General features: G+C 50.5%; 2 protein-coding genes across 2 annotated transcripts; both read right to left on the bottom strand.

Moving 5' to 3' along the window:
• Positions 1–2,586: 2,586 nt before the first annotated feature.
• TMEM221 (transmembrane protein 221) lies at positions 2,587–16,317 on the bottom strand. The gene is made up of 5 exons (XM_024994800.2): positions 16,231–16,317; positions 9,940–10,049; positions 9,106–9,454; positions 6,579–6,664; positions 2,587–4,075 (listed from the first exon to the last, which is right to left on the bottom strand). Exons 3-5 carry the CDS (start codon positions 9,423–9,425, stop codon positions 3,606–3,608), a joined length of 876 nt encoding a protein of 291 aa, XP_024850568.1. The 5' UTR covers positions 9,426–9,454; positions 9,940–10,049; positions 16,231–16,317; the 3' UTR covers positions 2,587–3,605.
• On the bottom strand, positions 2,587–21,277 carry NXNL1 (nucleoredoxin like 1). Its single transcript, XM_015471924.3, has 3 exons — positions 20,946–21,277; positions 16,231–16,908; positions 2,587–3,180 (listed from the first exon to the last, which is right to left on the bottom strand). Exons 1-2 carry the CDS (start codon positions 21,269–21,271, stop codon positions 16,578–16,580), a joined length of 657 nt encoding a protein of 218 aa, XP_015327410.1. The 5' UTR covers positions 21,272–21,277; the 3' UTR covers positions 2,587–3,180; positions 16,231–16,577.
• Positions 21,278–21,658: the final 381 nt, after the last annotated feature.

The following is a 21,658-nucleotide window of genomic DNA, read 5'->3' as shown; positions in this document are numbered from 1 at the left end:
CATGTCTAGCTGGTACACAGGGACGGCCAGGAACGTGAGGGGTCAGCCCCGCAGGAACAGATCTCAGCTAATGCTGGATGGTGATGAGAGGATAAATACCCCAGCCCCTTGCCCCTGGAGTGGGACCAATTGCCGTGTGTGTTCTATGCATCTCCCTGGGGTCCCCAGTGGGATGGAGTCCCAATTGCCCTCAGGGCCATCTGCTCATTGGTGCCCACTGCAGGGCTCTAGGGCTTCTGGGGGACGTTGTTGTTTAGTCACTAAGTTGTGTCCAAACTCTTTGCAACCCCATGGACTGAGGCCTGCCAGCTTCCTCTGTCTATGGGATTTCCCAGGCAAGAATACTGGAGTGGGTTGCTGTTTCCTTCCCCAGGGGATCTTCCAGACTCAGAGATTGAACCCCGGTTTCCTGCACCGGCAGTTGGACTCTGTCACTTCCCAGGTAAACCACATCTCAGCAATCGTGTCAGTCTTTGGTTCTGATGACCCCAAACCAAGGCCACATCTTTGACAGATGTTGTCTACATCTTAAAGTGTGCCAGACTGCTAATAGTGACTTGCGTTGGGGAGGAGCCACTGACACCCTTTCTGATTTGGTCCTCACAGCGGTGCTATGTAGGAGCCGGGGGAATTTGCCTGATTTTTAAAAATGTATTTGTTTATTTGGCTGCATCCAGTCTTAACTGCCATACTTGGGCTCTCCTGCTTTAACGTGAGGGCCCCGGAATGAGCAGGCTCAGTAATTGTCGCGCAAAGGGCTTTGTCGTTCTGTGGCGTGTGGGGTCTTAGTTCCCCGGCCAGGGATTGAACCCTCATCCCCTGCGTTGCAAGGCAGATGCTCAACCGCTGGACCACCAGGGCAGTCTCTGGTCCAATTTTTATAAAGAAAGAAACTGAGGTAGAGGTCGCATGACCGCTCCCTAAGCCAGGTCTGCACCAGCTGGCTCCTGGAACACCAGACTTTCACCATTTAAAAATGTGCAGCTCAGTGTCAGTTCGTGCATGGACCGCCTGTATCTAGTTCCAGAACATTCCCATCACCCCAAAGGAGACCTCGTCCCTATTAGCCATCACTCTCCAGTCCCCACCCAGCCGCTGGCAACCACTAATCTACACTGTCATCGATTCGCCTGTTCAGGACATTTCATATAAGTGGGATCATACACCACGTGGCCTTCCGTGTCTGGCTTCCTTCAGCCTGACGTTCTGTAGGCTCACCCGTGCTGCAGCGTGCCAGAGCTCCACTCCTCGTCACGGTTCAGTACTATCCCGTTGTATGGAATATTATCGTATCACCACTTTGTGTTTCCTCATTCATCTGTTGATGGACATTTGCGTTGGTTCTGTCTTTTGGTGATTATGACTAGAATGAACACATACGTGCAAGGATTTGTTTGAACACTTGTTTTCAATTCTTTTGAGCTGCCTTAACTTTTGTCCGTCTCCCCTGGTCCTGGCCTTGGGTGTGAGGCCTAGAAGTTCAACTTCTAATTCTCCTGACCAGTCCAGGAGATGAGGCACTCCTCACCCACAGCCACCTGGGGTCCTTCCTCCTCAACTCTCTTGCCCCTCTTCAGAGTCCCCAGGGCCTCCCCCATTCCAGAGAGTTCGCAGAAAACTGGAGTCTCCAATGTTTCCCCGGCGTGTGCTCTGTCCTGGATCCATGTGACAAGGTTACGTGCTCCTAGCCATCACCATTGCTGTGTGGTCGCACAGAAGCGGCCTTGCTTCTCCGGCCTCCGTTTCCTATCGGTGAGCGGGGTTGTCCTAAGAATTAACTAAAGCCAAGAAGTGCCTGGTGCGTGTCTGCAGTACCAGGCATGTGACATGACATGGTTTTTTTTGCCTGCACTGTGTCTTGGTTGCGGTCACAGGCTCTAGAGCCGGGAGGCTCAGTAAGTGCTGCCTGCGGGCTCCCTAGTTGCAGCTTCGTTGCCCCATGACATGCGGGATCTTAGTTCCCCAACCAGGGATCAAACCTGCATCCCCTGCATTGGAAGGTAGGTTCTTAACCACTGGACCACCAGGAAGTTTGATATTTGTTCTAACGTTATCCTCTTCCATTGATATTTTCATGCACACCAAGAGGCTGGATACCCCCTGAGACAGGTGCCATATAGGAGGAGGAGGTTTGTGTAGGCTCCCAGGGGGCTCAGGAAGGATGTGGCCCAGGGGAGTGGGGCATCCAAGTCTCTACCTGATCATTGGCTTGGGGACCAGCCTCCCCCAAGGCTGCTGGGCGCTGCCACCTCTCTGCCCATGGGGACAGGTCCTGGGGTCTTCAAGCCACTGTGTGGCTGAGCTTTCTCCACTAGTGGCCCTAGGTGGCCCAGGAAGGGAGGGACAGGCTGGGAGACTGCTGAGGACACTTGTCCATTCGGAGTGGGGGCAGGAACCAGGGCATCCCCACCCGCTGTGATATTTATATGCATGAAGATTTGTGGGAAATGGATTCCAGACTTGGCTCTACAAGGGGTACACTCTGTCCCCCAACTCTTGCCCTCCCCACCCCCACTCCTTCCAGTGCACCCTTCATCCTAGACCTAACTTGGCCATGAGGCACATTTGGTTGTGGCTCAAGTGACATGGAGATAATGACATGGAATTTATTTTCCAGTTTTGCAGGACAGGGATGGGGCCAGGACCTCGGGAGACCCCTGAGGGTCTGAAGGGCTCAGACCCCTGAGGGGCTCTGAGTTAACCACCAAGCCCCATAAGTTTCAAGAGTCCCAGAAACCAGCCATCAACCCACATTTTCTTGCCACCAGGCACCCCAACCTAACAGAAGCACAGGTTGACAAGCATTGAGGACCTGCTGTGCACAGGCCCCTGGAATGACTCATATAGTGTCTCACAGGAGCCCTAGAAGAAGGAACCACCTCTGTTCCCATTTTACAGGCCAGGAAACTGAGACACAGAGTGGTGAAGCCCTCAGCCACAGGCACAGCCAGGAGCCTGGGTCCAGGTCTCCAGGTGCATCCGTGGCCCGGGGCTGCTCTGAGCTCGACACATGCAGGTTTCAAATGCTCACAGCCCAGAAGGAGTCGCAGAGTCTGAGACTTGCACTATCAGCAGCATGGAGGTTACAGGACCCAGGTTCGAATCCAGGCTCTGATGCTCAGTACTGGCCATGGGACCCTTGGTGAGTCACTGCCCCTCTCTGGGCCTCGGTTTCCTCATCTGTAAAATGGACGGAGATGTTTAGAGAACCACTTTCTAAGCTCTCCCCTCCCCCTCCTGCCTAGAACAGAATTTTATTCATTCTGGGCAGCTACATTTCCTTGTCTCCTCTATGCTGAAGTGTGGCCACATGACTGTTTTGGCCAGTGATGTATAACCAGAAGAGTTCCAAGGCCTCTCAGGAAGATTTCCAAAAGCTCCTGAGTCAGTCCTGGCCTCTACTTTTCTCTCTGAGTGAGAAGGTGAAGGCTGGACCCCCAGCAGCCATTCTGTGCCATGAGGCAAACTTGAGGACAAAACTCAGAGATGCTGCGAACTGAGAGAGAAATCAAGTTGTACTGCTACTGTGGTTGAACCTGGAGCTATTTCTACAAGAGTCCTCTTCCTGCTGCCTGACACTAGGTCTCTATCCCTGATCCTTGGGTTCACACCAAGGTAGAGTCCTTCCCTGAACCCGCTGGCCTATGGCCCAGGATGCTGCGCATCTCATGTGTGACCTCTCCCCAGCGCCCCTCACTGGCAGACAGTGTCCGGTGCATGCGGGATGCAGGCAGGCAGCTCTCCCGGCCTCCTCCCATGACTGCAGGTGCTGTGTCAGTGACCATGGGTCTGAGGGAGTCCCCCAGCTTAGGGAAGGATGAGTAGAGAGTCCAGTGATGAGTACCCTGCTGGGGCTGGGCCCTGGGGCCGGCCTTGGAGACTTCAGCAGGGCAGACAGGGTCATCTTCAAAGTGTGGTGGGGACAGTTCATGGACGCCCCGGCGGGTGGTCCGGGCAGCCTGGAGCAGAGTGTGGGTCAGTGCTGCCACCAGGACTAGAGCACCCAAGCCAAGGATGGAGGCAGCTGCTGCACCTGTCTCGATCTCGAAGAGCAGCAGGGCGTAGATGGACAGTGCTGGGGAAGGAAATGGCTCTCATTCAATGTTTGATCCCCAAGCCCTGGAAGAGCTCCCCAACACGGAAGGCAGTTGTAGAAAACTGTACATTATGATAGGCACATAGACTAACTCATCTAACCCTTCCACACCTGACAAATGTGTCACCATCACATCCATTTTACTGTGTGTGTAGACGCTCAGTCATGTCCAACTCTTTGTGACCCTGTGGATTGTAGCCCACCAGGCTCCTCTGTCCATGGGATTCTTCCGGTAAGAATACTAGAATGGGGTGCCATTTCCTCCTCGCGGGGATCTTCCCAACCCAGGGATCAAACCCTCATCTCCCGCTTTGGCAGGAGGACTCTTTACCCCTGAGGCACCAGGGAAGCCAGTGTTATGTGTACTTAACCACAATTGAAACAACCCAGATCTCAGACTTTTGCAATCCTTGTGATTGACCTGGAGTAAATCACAGTCCCTCTCTGACCTCAGTTGGCTTATCTGAACAATAAGACAGTTGGCGACCTGACCTCAAGGACCGGTTCTCTGTTGCCCTATCCAATGTCCGGTTGGCACCTTTCTTTTCGGTGGGAACTATCCTGTGCATCGTAGGATATTTAGGAGCTTCTACCCAGCAGATACCAGTATACCCTCCTCCATCCTATCACGAAACCAAAAATGTCTCCAGATATTAATTGCCCAGGGTCCCCTCCGGGGCAGAATCAGCCTCCATTGAGAGGTGCTGGTCCAGTCCCTAACCCCACCCTGTTCACTGGGCTAGGAGGACTGACCCGCTTCCCTGGCATCAGTGATGTATATGGTCCTAAGTCTTGGCCAGTCAGAGTGTTGCTTCCGCTGGTTGTAGTGATTGGTGCGTGGCTATCACATGACCGGAGTTCAGCCAATCAGAGTCAGCCCTGGGACCTTTGCCTGGACTATGGGGATAGGGGAATTTCCTTATGGCAGCAATTAAAGAATTGCCAGCCTGGTGTGCTGCAGTCCCTGGGGTCGAAAATAGTCGGACATGACTTAGCAACTGAACAACAACAAAAAAAGGAGAGCGGGTCAGAGTTGGTGGGGGATTTCTTGGCACTTTGTGGACTGTTTTTAGGCTTTCTCCAGCTCTGCACTCTTGCTTTTGAACATGCCACACTGTATTATGTCTGGCATATTAAAGCGAGGCCAAGGACTTTTTTTGCTCTAAACATTTTTAAAAGGTCTTTATAATTATTATTTTGGTTCTGGTTAGCAATGAATGACTGACTGGCTGGACATGCTTGGGAATTCTTGCTGAGTGAGGTCACCCAACCTCAAAAAGAATATAAATGGGAGCTGAACAAATTCTTAATTTAATGCTTAATGAGGCTGACATAGTTTTTGTGCCCTTTGTGAGTTTTTGTGTATTTTAGGACTAGAATATTTTATTCTCCAAGTCTCTAACAGTTTTGTCAGCCCCTGAAAAGGCTTGAGGTCATAGGTACTATGTTGAAAGTGCTTACAGATAAAGACTTCTTTCTCAGGGCACAGTGGGTGAAGAGGTGAAGTGAGAAGCATTTTTTTTTTTTTTTTCTGACCTCATTTGAGTGCCTAGATCCAGCCACACCTGAAGCCACTAACCCCTGACCTTTTCAGATAGATAAGTCACTCCATCCACTCTCTTTTTTTAAAAAAACCCACATCCAGAGTATTTTATTAAGTCAAACAACAAGAGTGATCCAGAGTTAGTTATCCTGTGTGTACAAATTCCCACAATAAACCCTAGGCTCATATTTCATAAATTATCTTTTAAATATATCTTCCAAACTTCTATTTCTCTATTGTGGTACTAAGGAAAAAAACAGTAACAGCAAATCCCTTGTTATTCAGTAAGCTGATTTTTTTCCCTCCAGTAAAACAGGTAATCTATAGGGCTACTAGAGATCTATGGATGATTTAACACTGAGTCTCCAGAATCAGCAACATATTTTTCAAGATTGGGACAAAACATAAGATGTCAACAGTCTCTTCAAAGAAGTGTGATGATTTGATTTCTTTACCAGCATGTGTGGGTGATCAAAGAAGAGTTACAAACGAGGGAAGGAAAGACTGTGTGTCCTTCTGACACCCAAGTTATTAGATTTTACTCTGCTTCATATTTGGGAATTTAAAATTGCATTTCTGGTTTAGGAAGCTTTTTTTTTTTTTTTTTTCTTAAGCCCTTCTTAAGCTGGATTCTGATATTTGTGATCAAAACACAGGTTTGCTAAGGCCAACCTGTGAAACATTATCTCCAGAAACCAGCAAAGACTGGGAAACTTTTGTTCAAACCAGGTGTAGACAAGTGATGAATCACGAGTGTTCTGAAGACAACCACCATTTATGGAATCCCCATTGGGATCAGATGCCAGCCGTGTGCACAAGTGTCAGAACCAAGAGTGAGAAAGGTGGGCTGGCTCCAGAGCTGACCCTAATTGTGGGGCCATCACCCTTGGCTGCTCCAACTCAGGCTCCTACACCCCATGTTCTATCCTGAGCACATACCTGCCAAGTAGACGGAGACCCCACAACAGAAGAGGCCGAGAGCCACATGTCTGAGGAGGCGGCAGTCATAGAGAAACCAGTCAGACCTGGCAGGGAGGGGGGCAGGAAGAAAATGGACTCAGGAGGCAGAACTGGTGGAAGAAGCTTGGGGAGGAGAGGAAGGGAGAATGGTCCAGCTCTGGGGAACTGGAGATCCATGTGAGGACCCAAACATCCACCCATGTATCCATCCCCCTCCCTGCTCAATCATTCTTTACCATCCGCCACCATTTACTATCCATCCATCCACCTATCCATCTGTACGTATTCAACCATACAGCCATCCATCCATTTAACCATGCTGTGTTAATCCATCCACCCATTAATTTAAACAGCCACTATCATCCATTATCCATTTGTCATTCACCATCCATTCATTCATCCATCGATCCATCTCCCACCCCTGACCCACCCATCCATCATCTGTCTCCCAGTCACCATTCATTGAGCCAGCCAACTATCTGTCCATTCATCCATCCTGTCATCATCCATTCCATTCCCCTCCCCCATAACCCACCGATGTAGTGAAAGTGAAAATGTTAGTCGTCTCTGACTCTTTGCCACCCTGTGGACTGTAGCCCACCAGGCTCCTCTGCCCATGGAATTTTCCAGGCAAGAATACTGGAGTGGGTTGCCACTTCCTTCTCCAGGGGATCTTCCCAACCCAGGGATTGAACCTGGGTCTCCTGCATTGCAGATAGATTCTTCACCATCTGAGCCATAAGGGAAACAACCTACTTATATACATCAGTCCACTAGAACATCCAACATTTATGAAGCAGCCGTTGCATGTGGATACTTGCTAGGCACCTGACTTCCATTATTTTACTGACCATAAGCTTATTTGGGAATGAGGAAACTGAGGTGAATTTGTTATCAGCTGCAATAGAAACAGAGATTCCCAAGAGCTGTGTGCATTGAGGATATAATTTTGAACCCGGCCCTATGTTAAGTTTTTCTGCTGTGTGCATGCTCTTCTCCAGTCCTGTGAGATCAAGAAAAGGAGCTTCCATCATTGCTCACCTCCCACCAGTACCGTAGAAATGGCTTCCTCCCTCTTTCTGCCAACTCCCCTCCTGACCCCTTTTCTGCACAGTAGCTAGAGTGAGTTCTTCCAAACCCACTTAAGTCAGATTATGCCCCTCCTGGCTCACAGCTTTCTCAGAGTAAAAACCTAAGAGCTTCACCAGAGCACAGGAACCTCTATACAATCCAGTACCTCTTGGACTTCCCTGGTGGTCCAGGAGTCAAGACTCCACACTGCCACTGCAGGGAGTGTGGGTTCTATCCTTGGTCAGAGAACTAAGATCACGCAAGTTCCACGATGTAGCCAAAAAAATCCAGTACCTCTCACTTCCACTTCCTGGTCCTATCTCCCTTATCTACCCCTACCCCAGCCACACCAATGACCTCCATCCCCCTTTAACACCTCAAGCTCATTCCTGCTCCAGGGCCTTTGCACATGCTGGTCCCTCTGCCTGGATCACAGTCCCTTAGATCTTGAAACTCCTTTCCTTCTTCAAGTCTCAGCTCAGTCTTCCCTTTATGGTAGGACTCACCCCCATCCCCATGATGGTTGGTGTCATCCCTACCCTTTCCTGCTCCACCACATTACCTCATTTTCTTCCCTTTCCAGCATTCATCACCATTTGACATTATTAATCTGTTTTTCTTCTTCATTATCTGCATCCCCAGGAAGGTGGTCCAGATCCACTTGGATCCTGCTGAGTCCCCAATACCCAGTACTGGTCTCAGCCCCCCTTGAACTAGCAGATGGAGGGTGCATGGTTTGGATAGGATTCAGTGGTAGAAGCGCCCATCTGATCAAATCTATGGAAGCCTGGGCCGGGATCCTGGCTCCCCTCCCCCAGGAAGGTGGGACAGCCAAGTCTTTGGCTCAAGGAACGGTCCTCACTCCACATGCAGTGCCCCACCGCCTGTGCCCATCTCCCTGAGCTCAGGTGCCTGATAAGGAACCCTACCCTCACCCCCACGCCCACCCCTAGCCAGGGCACAGGTTTCTGGCTCTATCAGCTTCAAGTTCAAATTCAGTCCACTCCCTTCCAATCTTAGCAGCTAGACTGAGCAGCCTCCCCTGTCTGAGACTAAACAGGAGGATGATCACGAATACCAGCCGTTCAGGGGGCTTCACTGTGCTAATCACAAGATGTGGGAGGCACCTAGAGCCTAGGGTTCCATTAAATAACAAGTGCTATCAACTGGGGCTAGCTGCTTCCAGGCCTTCTTTGAGCCTCAGTTTCCGCATCTGTGAAATGGGGAGTTGCAGCAGCAGTTGTACCTGCTGTAAATTTTCAACAAATATAGGAGAGAGGGAGGGATGGATGGAGAGGAGAAAGCGAGGGAGGGATGGATGGACGAAAGGAGGAAGGGAAAGGAAAGCTCTCCCCCAAGCTGAGGCCCAGAGAAGGGCAGCGGCTCTCCCGGGCTCGTCCAGACCCCAGCCAGGCAGTGGGGCCGGTCCTCCTACCTGTTAGAGCCCGGTCCCCGCGCCATCTCGGCGCCCAGGTGGCCGCAGAGTGCGGCGAGCAGCAGGCAGGTGAGGCCCAGCACCAGGGCAAGCGCGGAGAGCGCGGCTGCCAGCGGCAGCAGCGCCCCGGCCGCGTCCTCCGGCAGCCGGGGGCCGGCGCCCAGCTCCGGGCCCAGCCCGTCGATTCGCGGTCCTCGAAGCTCCGCGCGGCCCGCCTGCAGCTGGAACAGCAGCTGCGCGCCCAGCGCCGCCAGCACCGCCGCGGGGATGCCCAACAAGACCATCGCGGCCAGCACCCGGCCGCCGTACGACCTGGCCATTGGAGGGGTCCTGCGGGCCTGGGGGACAGCTGAAGAATCAAAGAGATTTTAGGAGGCAGGGCAGTTGAGGAGCGTTCTAGGGCCCTCGGCGGTCCAGAATGGGGCGGTTTTTGAAAGTTGGAATGGGCACAGAGAGCTTGGGACGCCAGTCGCGGTGGGGACGAGGAAGCGCTGGGAAAACTTGAGACGAAGTCTCCTCTCTCTCTGGGGACCCTGTGGGCGCCAGCTCCCGGCCTCCGGGCTCTTGGGGGGCGTGGCCAGAAAGGGGCGGGGCGAATAAGGGGCGGAGGCGGCCCCACGTGGGATGAGGGCACAGTGGCTGTGTCCAAGGGCCCTCACGGGCCACTAAACTCATTAAAGTGTCCCCCTTTCCCCTCCCGCCGCTCCAAGCGCCTGTTTTATCGTTGTTTGAGGGAAAAGAAAAGAAACTTGCACGAATTTTTAAATAATTCACTTTGTTACGCGATCTCTACCCGCGGACCTGGCAATTGACTGGGATGTCCCCTCCGCTCACCTTCTTTCAAGGCTGTGCAGAGACGTCACCACCTCAGAGAGGCCCTCCTGGACCTCCTCCCCAAGAGCACACCCGTCCTTCACTGCTAGACTTTGTTCTTCCCACGGCACCTTTTGGAGGGTTATTATTTCTTTAATTTTTTGCATTTCAAGAAGAATTTTTTTTTTTAATTTTTAAATGAACCTTATTTCTTGCATCTTCCCATACATAGAAAAACAGCATAACCATGAACTTGAAACATCTGTTCTTTGTGAGTAGCAGTAATATTTCACCAAGATTTATGTCTGATTACATGTATTCCTTAACAGCAAAACATATAAACTAGTTTCCTCCCACCTCTTCAGAGCAGCTCCTCAGAGCTGAGAGACTTATCTCCCAGGTTATAGTCCTCAGTAAGACCCTGAATAAAATTTAACTCACAACTCTCACATTGTGTATTTTTCTTTTAGTTGACAACACAATATATACATATGTATGTGTCTGTGTATATTTCTCTGTATATGTATATATTAATCACAAAAGCATTTAGAGTGATTATTATTTCCTGTCTACCAGGGCTTGTCAGCATGTCTTCCATATAATGGACCGGTATGGTGTTCTGTGGGATGTCAAGATATTTGGAGTCCCTAAGTACTCTTGCCTGGAAAATTCCATGGACTGGTAGGCTGCAGTCCATGGGGTCGTTAAGAGTCAGACATGACTGAAGTAAGTGACTTAGCAGCAGCAGCAGCAGTAGCAGCAAGGTCTATACTATGATAAGGAACAAAGGAACTGGCATTGCCTTGAGGCCTTAGAAAGCATCACTACGAACAAAGCTAGTGGAGGTGATGGAATCCCAGTTGAGCTATTTCAAATCCTGAAAGATGATGCTGTGAAAGTGCTGCACTCAATATGCCAGCAAATTTGGAAAACTCAGCAGTCGCCACAGGACTGGAAAAGGTCAGTTTTCATTCCAATCCCAAAGAAAGGCAATGCCAAAGAATGCTCAAACTACTGCACAATTGCACTCATCTCACATGCTAGTAAAGTAATGCTCAAAATTCTCCAAGCCAGGCTTCAGCAATACGTGAACCGTGAACTTCCTGATGTTCAAGCTGGTTTTAGAAAAGGCAGAGGAACCAGAGATCAAATTGCCAACATCCGCTGGATCATGGAAAAAGCAAGAGAGTTCCAGAAAAACATCTATTTCTGCTTTATTGACTATGCCAAAGCCTTTGACTGTGTGGATCACAATAAACTGTGGAAAATTCTGAAAGAGATGGGAATACCAGACCACCTGACCTGCCTCTTGAGAAACCTGTATGCAGGTCAGGAAGCAACAGTTAGAACTGGACATGGAACAACAGACTGGTTCCAAATAGGAAAAGGAGTACATCAAGGCTGTATATTATCACCCTGCTTATTTAACTTATATGCAGAGTACATATAACTGAACTGAGGCATCAACCAAAGTTATACGCTTGTTCCCGCTTCTATTCTGATTTTGGTTGCGATGTGAATGAAGAAGAAAGCATTCTCCGAGTCTGTAGCTCCATTATCAGGTGCCTGGTGCTGTGTTAATTTGCTCCAGAAGAGATTCCTCACTTAGAATTGTGATTTTTTTTTTTTTAAATCACCACCTAGATAAATTTGTGATGATCTGTCATTTTTCCATGACTCAACTGGCTTTTATTAGTGGCCAAACAGAGGCCCTAAGGAGACTAGCCACTGGGTTGGAAGGCAGATATTCCAGGTGTAGCAACTGAGACACTTGTATGCAGAGCAGGGATAACTGCTTCAGAGACTGGGGAAAGGACGCCTCCTTGGGCAAAGGAGGTTTGGGGCAATTTAGAGGTATTCAGTTTGCAGCCTCATGTCTGCCTAAATGTACCCATCCCAGGTCTCAGAGTTCCACCCGTTTCCACCAGTACTGTTACCTTGGCATAACAAGCACGGCGAGGCTGACCATTTAATTTGTGACGGCAACTCTGCAACTCACATGCTTAGCTCCTAGGTTTGGTATTAAGTTCACGTATCTGCCTACAACCCCCAGGACATGGAAGACTCCTCCAGAACTCCATGGATGCATCATCAGTTCAGTTCAGTTGCCCAGTTGTGTCTGACTCTCTGCAACCCCATGAATCGCAGCACGCCAGGCCTCCCTGTCCATCACCAACTCCGGGAGTTCACCCAGACTCACGTCCATCGAGTCAGTGATGCCATCCAGCCATCTCATCCTCTGTCGGCCCCTTCTCCTCCTGTCCCCAATCCCTCCCAGCATCAGAGTCTTTTCCAATGAGTCAACTCTTCGCATGAGGTGGCCAAAGTACTGGAGTTTCAGCTTTAGCATCATTCCTTCCAAAGAACACCCAGGGCTGATCTCCTTTAGAATGGACTGGTTGGATCTCCTTGCAGTCCAAGGGACTCTCAAGAGTCTTCTCCAACACCACAGTTCAAAAGAATAAATTCAAATATATATATATATATATATATATATATATATGCTCATGGATATTCTTTGTATATATTCATAACATTTAATTTCTTTTTTCCCCTATGTATGCTGTAAAAAGAAGGTGCATGCCCAGTCGTGTCCAATACTGCAACCCCGTGGACTGTAGCCTGCCAGACCCATCTGTCCATGGGATTTCCCAGGCAAGAATACTGGAGGGGGCTGCCATTTCCTTCTCCATATTTATTTATTGTTAAGTTTTAAAAATATAACTGAAACTTACATGACATAAAATTAACCATTTTAACGTGAACCATTCAGAGGTCTTTAGCACATACCCAACGCTGTGCAACATCACCTCCATCTAGTTCTGGAATTTCCATTCCCCACCCCAACCCCCATTAGCAGCCATTTTCCATTCCCCCTCTCTCAGCCCTTGGTAGCCACTAATCTACCTTCTGTCTTCTACGGATTTGTCTTTTTTGGACATTTCATATGAAAGAAACCAGACAATACGTGGTCTTTTGAGTCTGGTTTCTTTCCCTGAGGCTAAGATTTTTAAGGCTCATCCATACTGTAGCACGTGTCATTCCTTTTTTATGGCTGAATAATATTTCATTGTATGAATGGACCACATTCAGCTTATCATCCATCTGTTGATGGACATTTGGGTTGTTTCCACCTTTAGCTGGTTATGAATAGTGCTGCTAGGAACAGGTCCATGGAGCAATTTGAGTCCTGGTTTTCATTTCTTTCGGGTCTATACCCAGAGTGGAATGGCTGGGTTATAATGGTAACTATAAGCTGTTGAGGAACTGCCTGTTTTACACAATGCCAGCACCAGACACCCCAAAATCATTTTACATTCCCACCAACAGTACACCAATTTCTCGATTTGCACATCAACACTTGTTATTTTGTTTGTTGATTATAACCATCCTATAGGATGAGAAGGGGTATCTCGTTGCAATCTTGATTTGCATTTCCATAATAACCAGGGATGTAGTGCATCCTCGCTGGCCAATGCACTTGTTAGCCATTTGCATGTCTTCTTTGGAGAAGTGTGTCTTCGTATCCTTTGTTCATTTGGGTTGTTTTGTCTTTTTGCTTTCCTACAGCGCTTGGCATCTCTGGCAGCACATTGCAGCACATTGCATACACTTTCCTGCTATCTGTGGCTGGGGGGTGGGGGCGAGGCGGGCTGCTTCAGGACCGCTGCTTCAGGACTACTTCAAGTGTCCACTGCTGCGTTCCCTTTGTGTCTGGATCTGCACCCAGCACATAGTAGGTCCTCAATAAAGGCTTGCTGGACATGAATGAATGGGTTGCCTTGTACTCTGGCTCTGGAATTCTTGTAAAGTTTGAAATATCAAATCTGGAAAAGGTTTCAAAAGTAACACATTCCTGCTGCATCCAGAATCTAAGGGTAACTGAGGTCAACATGGCCTGATGCAAGCAGATCCCTGTCTTAATGTATCAGGTCTGAAAGATGACATAGCCATCATCTGGACTTTATAGAAGAGGAAACTGAGGCCGTGAGAGGTTCAGTGACTCCCTGGGCCACACACTCACCACAGACAGCCTGGCTGTATAAAACCAGTGCTTTATACTACTTTCCAGAAATGTTATAGATCCCACTGGTTTTGAATTTCCATGTCTTTTCTCCAACTTGGGGAGTCATTTATCTTTTTCAGGTTTCAAATTTTGGGGTCTTTTGGGAAAAGTTTGTGAGCCTTGAGCCCCCAGCCCCGCACCTGATGGGTAAAATGACCGCAGGGTCGAGAGTACAGGGTGAACTTTCAGCAACAGGTGGCCTCTCTTCCCCTGGAGATTGGGGGTTAGGGATGAGCATGAAATGAAGCACTTGTCCAGCCCCAAAGCCTCTGCTGCTGCTGCTGCTGCTAAGTCGTTTCAGTCGCGTCCGACTCTGTGCGACCCCATAGACGGCAGCCCACAAGGCTCCCCCGTCCCTGGAATTCTCCAGGCAAGAACACTGGAGTGGGTTGCCATTTCCTTCTCCAATGCATGAAAGTGAAAAGCGAAAGTGAAGCCTCTAGGGCCTCCCAAATCCGAGTCTCAACTCCTTCCCCACTTACCTTTTCCCTGAGCTGGGAGAAGGTGTGGGTTGCATTTATTAGCATGTTTAGCCCCACTCAGACGACACGTCTCGCCGCCAGGCGGCGCCAGAGACAAAGTGAAGAGATAGGTGCGCGGGGCGAGCTCCAGCTCTGGCTCCTTGGCTGACCTGCTAGGTAGAACCTTATCTTATTGTCATTTCCCAGGAGAAAGAAGGCTTCCCAGGTGGCCCTAATGGTAAAGAACCCGCTTTCCAGTGTCCGAGACTTAAAAGACCAGGGTTCAATCCCTGGGTAGAGAAGATCCCCTGGAGAAGGGCATGACAATCCACTCCAGTATTCTTGCCTGGTGTATCCCATGGACAGAGGAGCCTGGAGGGTTACAGTCCATGGAGTCGTAAAGAGTCCCACACGACTGAAGCAACTTAGCACAGGAGAAAAGGTGGCTTAGAAAGGCGGAGGTGACTGTCTTAGAGTCACACAGCCAGGAAGTGTTCCCGCCTGGCATTTTTGATATCTATATTCTGCTGTCTCTCCATCCCCCACCCCCTCACGGGGAATCCTCGGGGTTCACCAACAACAGGGAGACTGAACCCTCGCTGTAGGTCCGGGACTCAGCGCACATGGTACCAAATACTGAACTGCATCTTTTGTAAACGATAAATCTGTTGTTAAAGGATTGTTGCAAGTTAGCGCATAAAATACGTGAACAACTCATTTAGCGTGTGATGGGCGAGCCGTTCTCAGCGCAATTCATTCGATTTTAGTTTGTAGTTTCCCTTTTTGCAACTATTAACCATCTCACCTCTTCAGTCTTAAAGATATTTCTGAATATTTTAAAATATGAGTCAGACATGCCACTGGAGAACCAAGACAGGCCCTGGGTGACAGATTCTGAGGGGGATCTCACCTAGAAATCTCCGTCATCCGCCCTGCCCTGGGTCTCACCCTCCATCTGTTGGCGGGGGTGGCGGGGTGGGAGTTGCGGGAGGGTGGGAGGGTGGTCAGAACTGACTCCATCAGGTCCTGCCCTGCTTCTCTCCGCCATGTCATTACACACCCCCTCGCCCTCACTCATTCCTGGAGGATGGGCCTCAAAAACACCTCGACGCCCCAATTCTAGGCTTTTCTTCCGCATCCGGGTAGCTCAGAGCAGCCCCACCCCCTACCTCCCCTCTGCTCCTGGGGCTGGGCTCAGAATAAAGACAGCTTCCATCCCCAGCCCTGGGGTTCGGCTTTAAGCTGGGTCGCCTCCCTCTCAACTGAACTGAACCTCCCTCTTCCTGCACTTCTCAGGTAGCCTTAGTGATAAAGAATCCGCCTGCCAATGCAGGAGACGTAAGAGACAGTGAGTTTGATCTCTGGGTTGGAAAGATCCCTTGGAATAGGAAATGACAACCCATTCCAGTATTCTTGCCTGGAGAATCCCATAGACAGAGGATCCTGGCAGGCCACACAGTCTATGGGGTCGCAAAAGAGTCCGATACGACTGAGCCACCGAGGACATCCTCCTTCCTGGACTGAACTCAGAGAGGTTCCTTCCCCTCATCCTGTCCCCCTTTCCCGCCCTGTTGAGCCCTTTTCAGAGATTGTGCTTGCTCTGCCAGCCAGCCTTCCACCTTGGGGCTCAGAACAGCTTCCCCCACTCTGGTCCCGCCCACTACCGGGAGGAGGGGTTTGTCTTTGTTCAGGCGCTCAGTCGTGTCTGACTCTTTCCGACCCCATGGGCTGCAGCACGCCAGGCTTCCCTGTCCATCCCCACTCCCGGAACTTGCTCAAACTCACGTCCATCTAGTCGGTGATGTCATCCACCCATCTCATCCTCTGTCGCTCCCTTTTCCTCCAGCCCTCAGTCAGGGGGAGATGAGGGCTCATCAAAGAATCGCTTTCCCCCTCGCTGTCCCCCGCCCCGCCTCCTTGTGTTCTTTCCTACAGGGGATTCAGAACAGCCTCCAGCCGCCAGTCCCACCTACCCTTGGGGGTGGGGGGAGGACTCATCACAGACCTGACCCTCTCTGTCCCCTCCCACCAAAAGGATCAGAGCAGCCGGCTTCCCCCTCCCCCCGGCTCCGCCCCAACCTTCCTCCTGAGGTTTCATCATAGAACTCCCAGTCCTGTCCACCCTCCAGGGGTCAGAACAGTCCCGCGGCCTCGCCCTCGGCCTCGCCCTCCTGTCCGGAGCCGCCCGCTCTTCCCCGGCCTCGTGCCCTCCGCGCAGCCGGGTCTACGCGGTACTTGCAGCGGCGCAGGGGCTCGGTAAGGCTCCGCGGCGCGGGGTCGTCCAGGTCCTCGGGCTGCAGAAAGCTTCGGTCCAGCACCTCAGCCGCCTCCTGCCAGTTGGCGAAGCAGGCAGGGCCCAGGCGCCGGATCTCGTCGGCCGCGTCGAGCGTCAGCACATCCCCGCTGGGTTTCAGCACCACGACAGCTGGCAGGCGCTCCACGGAGAACTGGCGCCCGAGATCCCTGCGGGGCGGGTGGGTCAGTCCGATCGGACCCTCGTCCTAGATCCTGAGCTGAGGAACCCTCCACCCCTCCTCCTAGTACTTGCTGAGCGCCTTCTGTGTGCAAGTGTCCCATACCAGCCTCTAAGAATGCCCAGGAACCCAGAGAGGCCGGGGCCACCCTGGGCTCCTGGCTGTGCCTCCAACGCCCCAGACACGCACCCACCACAGAGCCTTTGCACTGGCCGTGTCCTCTACCTGGAGCGGTCTCCCCAGACATCTGAGGATTAAGACCCTGTATGCTGCAGACACCCAGCCTTACATTTCAGTGCCTCCCTGCCGCTCTCTCTGCTGATCCACGACTCTCCGCACCCAACGCACTGCATAGTTTATTTCTCCTGTTGTCATTTTCTCCCACAATAGAAAGCAGTTTCACTGGGGCACGGATTTCTGTCTCTATACCCGGGTGTCCCCAGTGTCTGAAACAGTGCAGGACACACAGCAGATGCTCAGAAAACGCACATGGGATGAGTGAATAAATATTGATCAATTCCATAAAGAGGTATTAAACTGGCTAAAGGACTTAGGGTCAGAGAGGGCCTCTCTCAGGAGGTGCCCTTGGAGCTGAGATCTGCAGGATGAGGAAGGGGAGAACAGAGGAAGGTTTTCCCAGGCAGAGGGCTCAGCTGGTGCAAAGGCCCGGACATCAGGGAGAGATTGGAGTGCGGCCCTGATCATAGTGCAGGGCCATGGGAAGAACTTGATTTTGTTTTCTGTATGAGAGGAAGGCTGTCAGAAGCCATCCACTGGAGACCCCAGACTTCATCTCCCATTTAGGCCAGAATCTTATGCAGTCTTCATAGAGTAAAGGAGGCTGCCAGGGCTGGGCCCATCCATCCACAGTTCTTAATTTGGGTTCTCAGGTGGCCCTTTTGCCGGCCTTCACGCAGAGAAACATAGGTGGTGCTTGCAAAATCCCAAAGGAATAGGTTGCCAGACTTAGCAACTAGAAATAGAGGATACCCTGTGTGAACGAATTTGAATTTCATGTAAACAACAAATAACTTTTTATAAGTATATCCCTGAATTATGTGGGACATACTTATACTCCCAATTCTCCATTGCTTATGTGAAATTTATATTGAACTGGGTATCCTGTATTTTATTGATTAAAAAAGTTGTTTTTAATTTGGCTATGCAGCCTAATTTGGCTTCCCTGGTGGCTCAGATGGTAAAGCGTCTGCCTGCAGTGCGGGAGACCCGGGTTCAATCCCTGGGTTGGGAAGATCCCCTGGAGAAGGAAATGGCAGCCCACTCCAGGACTCTTGCCTGGAGAATCCCATGGACAGAAGAGCCTGGTGGGCTAGTCCATGGGGTCGCAAAGAGTCGGACACGACTGAGCGACTTCACTTTCACTTTCATGCGGCCTATGGGATCTTAGTTCCCTGACTAGAGACCAAACCCACAATCGCTGCATTGGAAGTTTGGAGTCTTAACACTTGGACCACCAAGGAATTTCCCTGGGTATCCTGTATTTTATCTGGCAGCCTAGTATGTAGGAAGGGTAGAGGGTAGAAACTGTCTGGATACTTGCCTGGGGGAAGGGTGTCCGACTCTTTGTGACCCCATGGACTGTAGCCCACCAGGCTCTTCTGTCCATGGGATTCTCCAGGCAAGAATACTGGAGTGGGTTGCCATGCCCTTCTTCAGGGGATCTGCCCAACCCAGGTATTGAACCCTCGACTCTTCCTTCTCCTGCATTGACAGGCGGGTTCTTTACCACTAGCACCACCTGTTGTTGAGAGGACCCTGCCCCAAACAAAGTCAGTGTTTGGCTGTGATGTCCTTGTCGTTGGCATTTCTTGCCCCTCAGGAGGGAGATATTTGCCCTTTGGGGAATGGAGCCTCCTCAGCTGCAGAAGCCTGTGGGAGTGAGCAAGTTTGCAAACTCTGATAATCTTGGGTGGCGGATAAAGGTCTCCATGACCAGAAACTTCTACGTTTTGTAACAAAACTGATGAGATCAGTAAAATGTCCCAAAATCTGCAACTCACTTTCAAATGGTTCAGCACAAACTTCACACCAGTGGAGATAAAGCAAATAGAAACATATGAATAATCTTCATGGGGTTCATTGTGTGCTCCTTTCAACTTTTTGATATCTTTGAAATTATTCTTATCTCTCTCTTTTTTTTTTTTTCTCTTGGATGCTCTGTGCGGCTTGCAGGAAATTTTTCATGATAAAAACTGGGGGCTTAAAAAGAATGTAAGTCTGAGTCTTCCCTGGTGGTCTAGTGGTTCAGACTTCATGCTTCCACTGCAGGGAGCATAGGTTTGATCCCTAGTGAGGGAACTAAGATCTTGTGTGCCATGTGGTGCAACCAAAAAATAAATAAAAAAGAATGACAATCTTATTGCAGAAAAGGGGAAAGTGTGAAAATAGCCACAAATGATCACACTGTTTATCGGGCAGCTCACTGGAAAGCTTGAACCCAATCACCTCTCTCTCTCAGCTCCACTGCTTGTCTGAGGATCACAGGCCCACTTATTAGGCGACATTTGGGGCAGAGACATTACTTTGCCAACAAAAGTCCATCTAGTCAAGGCTATGGTTTTTCCTGTGGTCATGTATGGATGTGAGAGTTGGACTGTGAAGAAAGCTGAGTGCTGAAGAATTGATGCTTTTGAACTGTGGTGTTGGAGAAAACTCCTGAGAGTCCCTTGGACTGCAAGGAGATCCAACCAGTCCATTCTGAAGGAGATCAGTCCTGGGTGTTCTTTGGAAGGAATGATGCTAAAGTTGAAATTCCAATACTTTGGCCATCTCATGCAAAGAGCTGACTCATTGGAAAAGACTCTGATGCTGGGAGGGATTGGGGGCAGGAGGAGAAGGGGACGACAGAGGTTAGGACGGCTGGATGGCATCACCGACTCGATGGACATGGGTTTGAATAAACTCTGGGAGTTGATGATGGACAGGGAGGCCTGGCGTGCTGGGATTTACGGGGTTGCGAAGAGTCGGACATGACTGAACGACTGAACTGACTGACTAGGGCACTGCTACACACGATGCCTGCTGGCTTCCCAGGTGGGCGCTAGTGGTAAAGAACCCGCCTGCCAACGCAGGAGACAGATTCGATTCCTGGGTTGATCCCTGGGTTGGGAAGATCCCCTGGAGGAGAGCATGACAACCCACTCCAGTATTCTTGCCTGGAGAATCCCATGGACAGAGGATGGCTACAGCCCATGGTTACAGCCCATAGGGTCACAAAAGAGTCGGACACGACTGAAGTGACTTAACATGCATGCGTGGTACCTGCTGGCTTCTTTACAGTTCAGGGAACAGTTACAGTTCCCTGAACTGGCTGTTTTTTCTCTGAAATCCTCCGAGCCTTTGTGCTGTGTCTGTCCTCTGCCTGGAAACCCTTCCCTTTCCTAACTCTGTACCCTCCTTTCCTCCCTCCTTGGGGTTCTCTCTTTGAAGCCATTTCCTCTGGGAAGCATCCCCCGACTCCCAAATCTCAGCAAGGTCTCCCTGTTATATTTCACACGACACTCTCCCTTTGGCCTTTGGAACTGCTGCAGTTTGTTATTATGTATTTCTTTGGGTGTTTGAGTGTTGGTTTCAGGTTTGGCTCGCCCCCTAGGTGGTAAACTCCCCTGCAGCTGGGTGGAAATGGGCATAGGTGCCCCTCCCTCCCCCATCTCCACGCCTGACTTCTCTGTCCTGACTGGCCCACAGAGGATGCTTTTATCAACTCCAGATGGAACAGATACACCAATAAACAAATGGTCTTCGTGGGTAGCTCAAATGATAAAGAATCTGCCTGCAACGTGGGAGACCTGGGTTTGATCCCTGAGTTGGGAAGATCCCCTGGAGAAGGGCATGGCAACCCACTCCAGTATTCTTGCCTGGAGAATTTCATGGACAGAGGAGCCTGGCGGGCTCCGGTCCATGCAGTTGCAAAGAATCGGACACGACTAAGCAACTAACACTTCACTTTCAGCAGAAACAGCCCCTCCTCCAGGAAGCCCTCCCTGACCTCTCCTCTTGTCTCACCTCCTCAGGTCATCCTCGAAGGGCAAGAAGAGCCACTTCTCGGGCATGTCCCTGAGGAACAGGTCTTGCTGCTCCTCCGTCGGGTCCTGGGACACGTACACCAGGGCCACCTGGGCTGCCCGCAGCACGTAGAACTCATCCGTGAGCCGCACGAAGAAGTCCCGGAGGATGGGTGCAAAGGCCTGGCACTCCGGGCAAGACCCAGCACCAAAGAACAGCAGCACCAGCCGGTTTTCCAGTCGACGGCTGAGCTCAGCCTCTGTGTCCAGCTCATCCTGGTCGCTGTTGTTTCGGATCAGGACGCGGCCAGAGAAAAGGGAGGCCATGGCAACTCTGGCTGGGTGCTGGGGACAGGGTGGAAGGACCTTGTGTGACCCTGAGCCTGCTGGCTGGCTGCTGCCCCAGGATTAGGAATCCTTAGGAGGCCAGTTTAGGACGTCAGTAATCTACCTAAACCTCGACCTGATTCTTTGCTGCCTCTGAGGGCAGAGGGCCAGCTGCTCATGGGCTGGTCTCAGGAGACAGCTGCGAAGAAACTAAGAAGCCAGTCAGACTGAGATGCAGGTGTGAAAATAGCTTATTCAATTGTGATGTAAAAAGATAAGTGAATCTTACTGAATACACTCAGGAATTCAATCTTCATAAATGCATTTGGTAATCCTAAATCACAAAGGCTCTACTAATTAATGACTGTGATTTCTAAGTTGTTGTTT

This window comes from Bos taurus, chromosome 7 (genome assembly GCF_002263795.3).
Source record: "Bos taurus isolate L1 Dominette 01449 registration number 42190680 breed Hereford chromosome 7, ARS-UCD2.0, whole genome shotgun sequence".
NCBI classification, from domain to species: domain Eukaryota; kingdom Metazoa; phylum Chordata; class Mammalia; order Artiodactyla; family Bovidae; genus Bos; species Bos taurus.
Note: the sequence above shows the minus strand (reverse complement) of the source record. Positions and strands in the feature narration are given on the sequence as shown.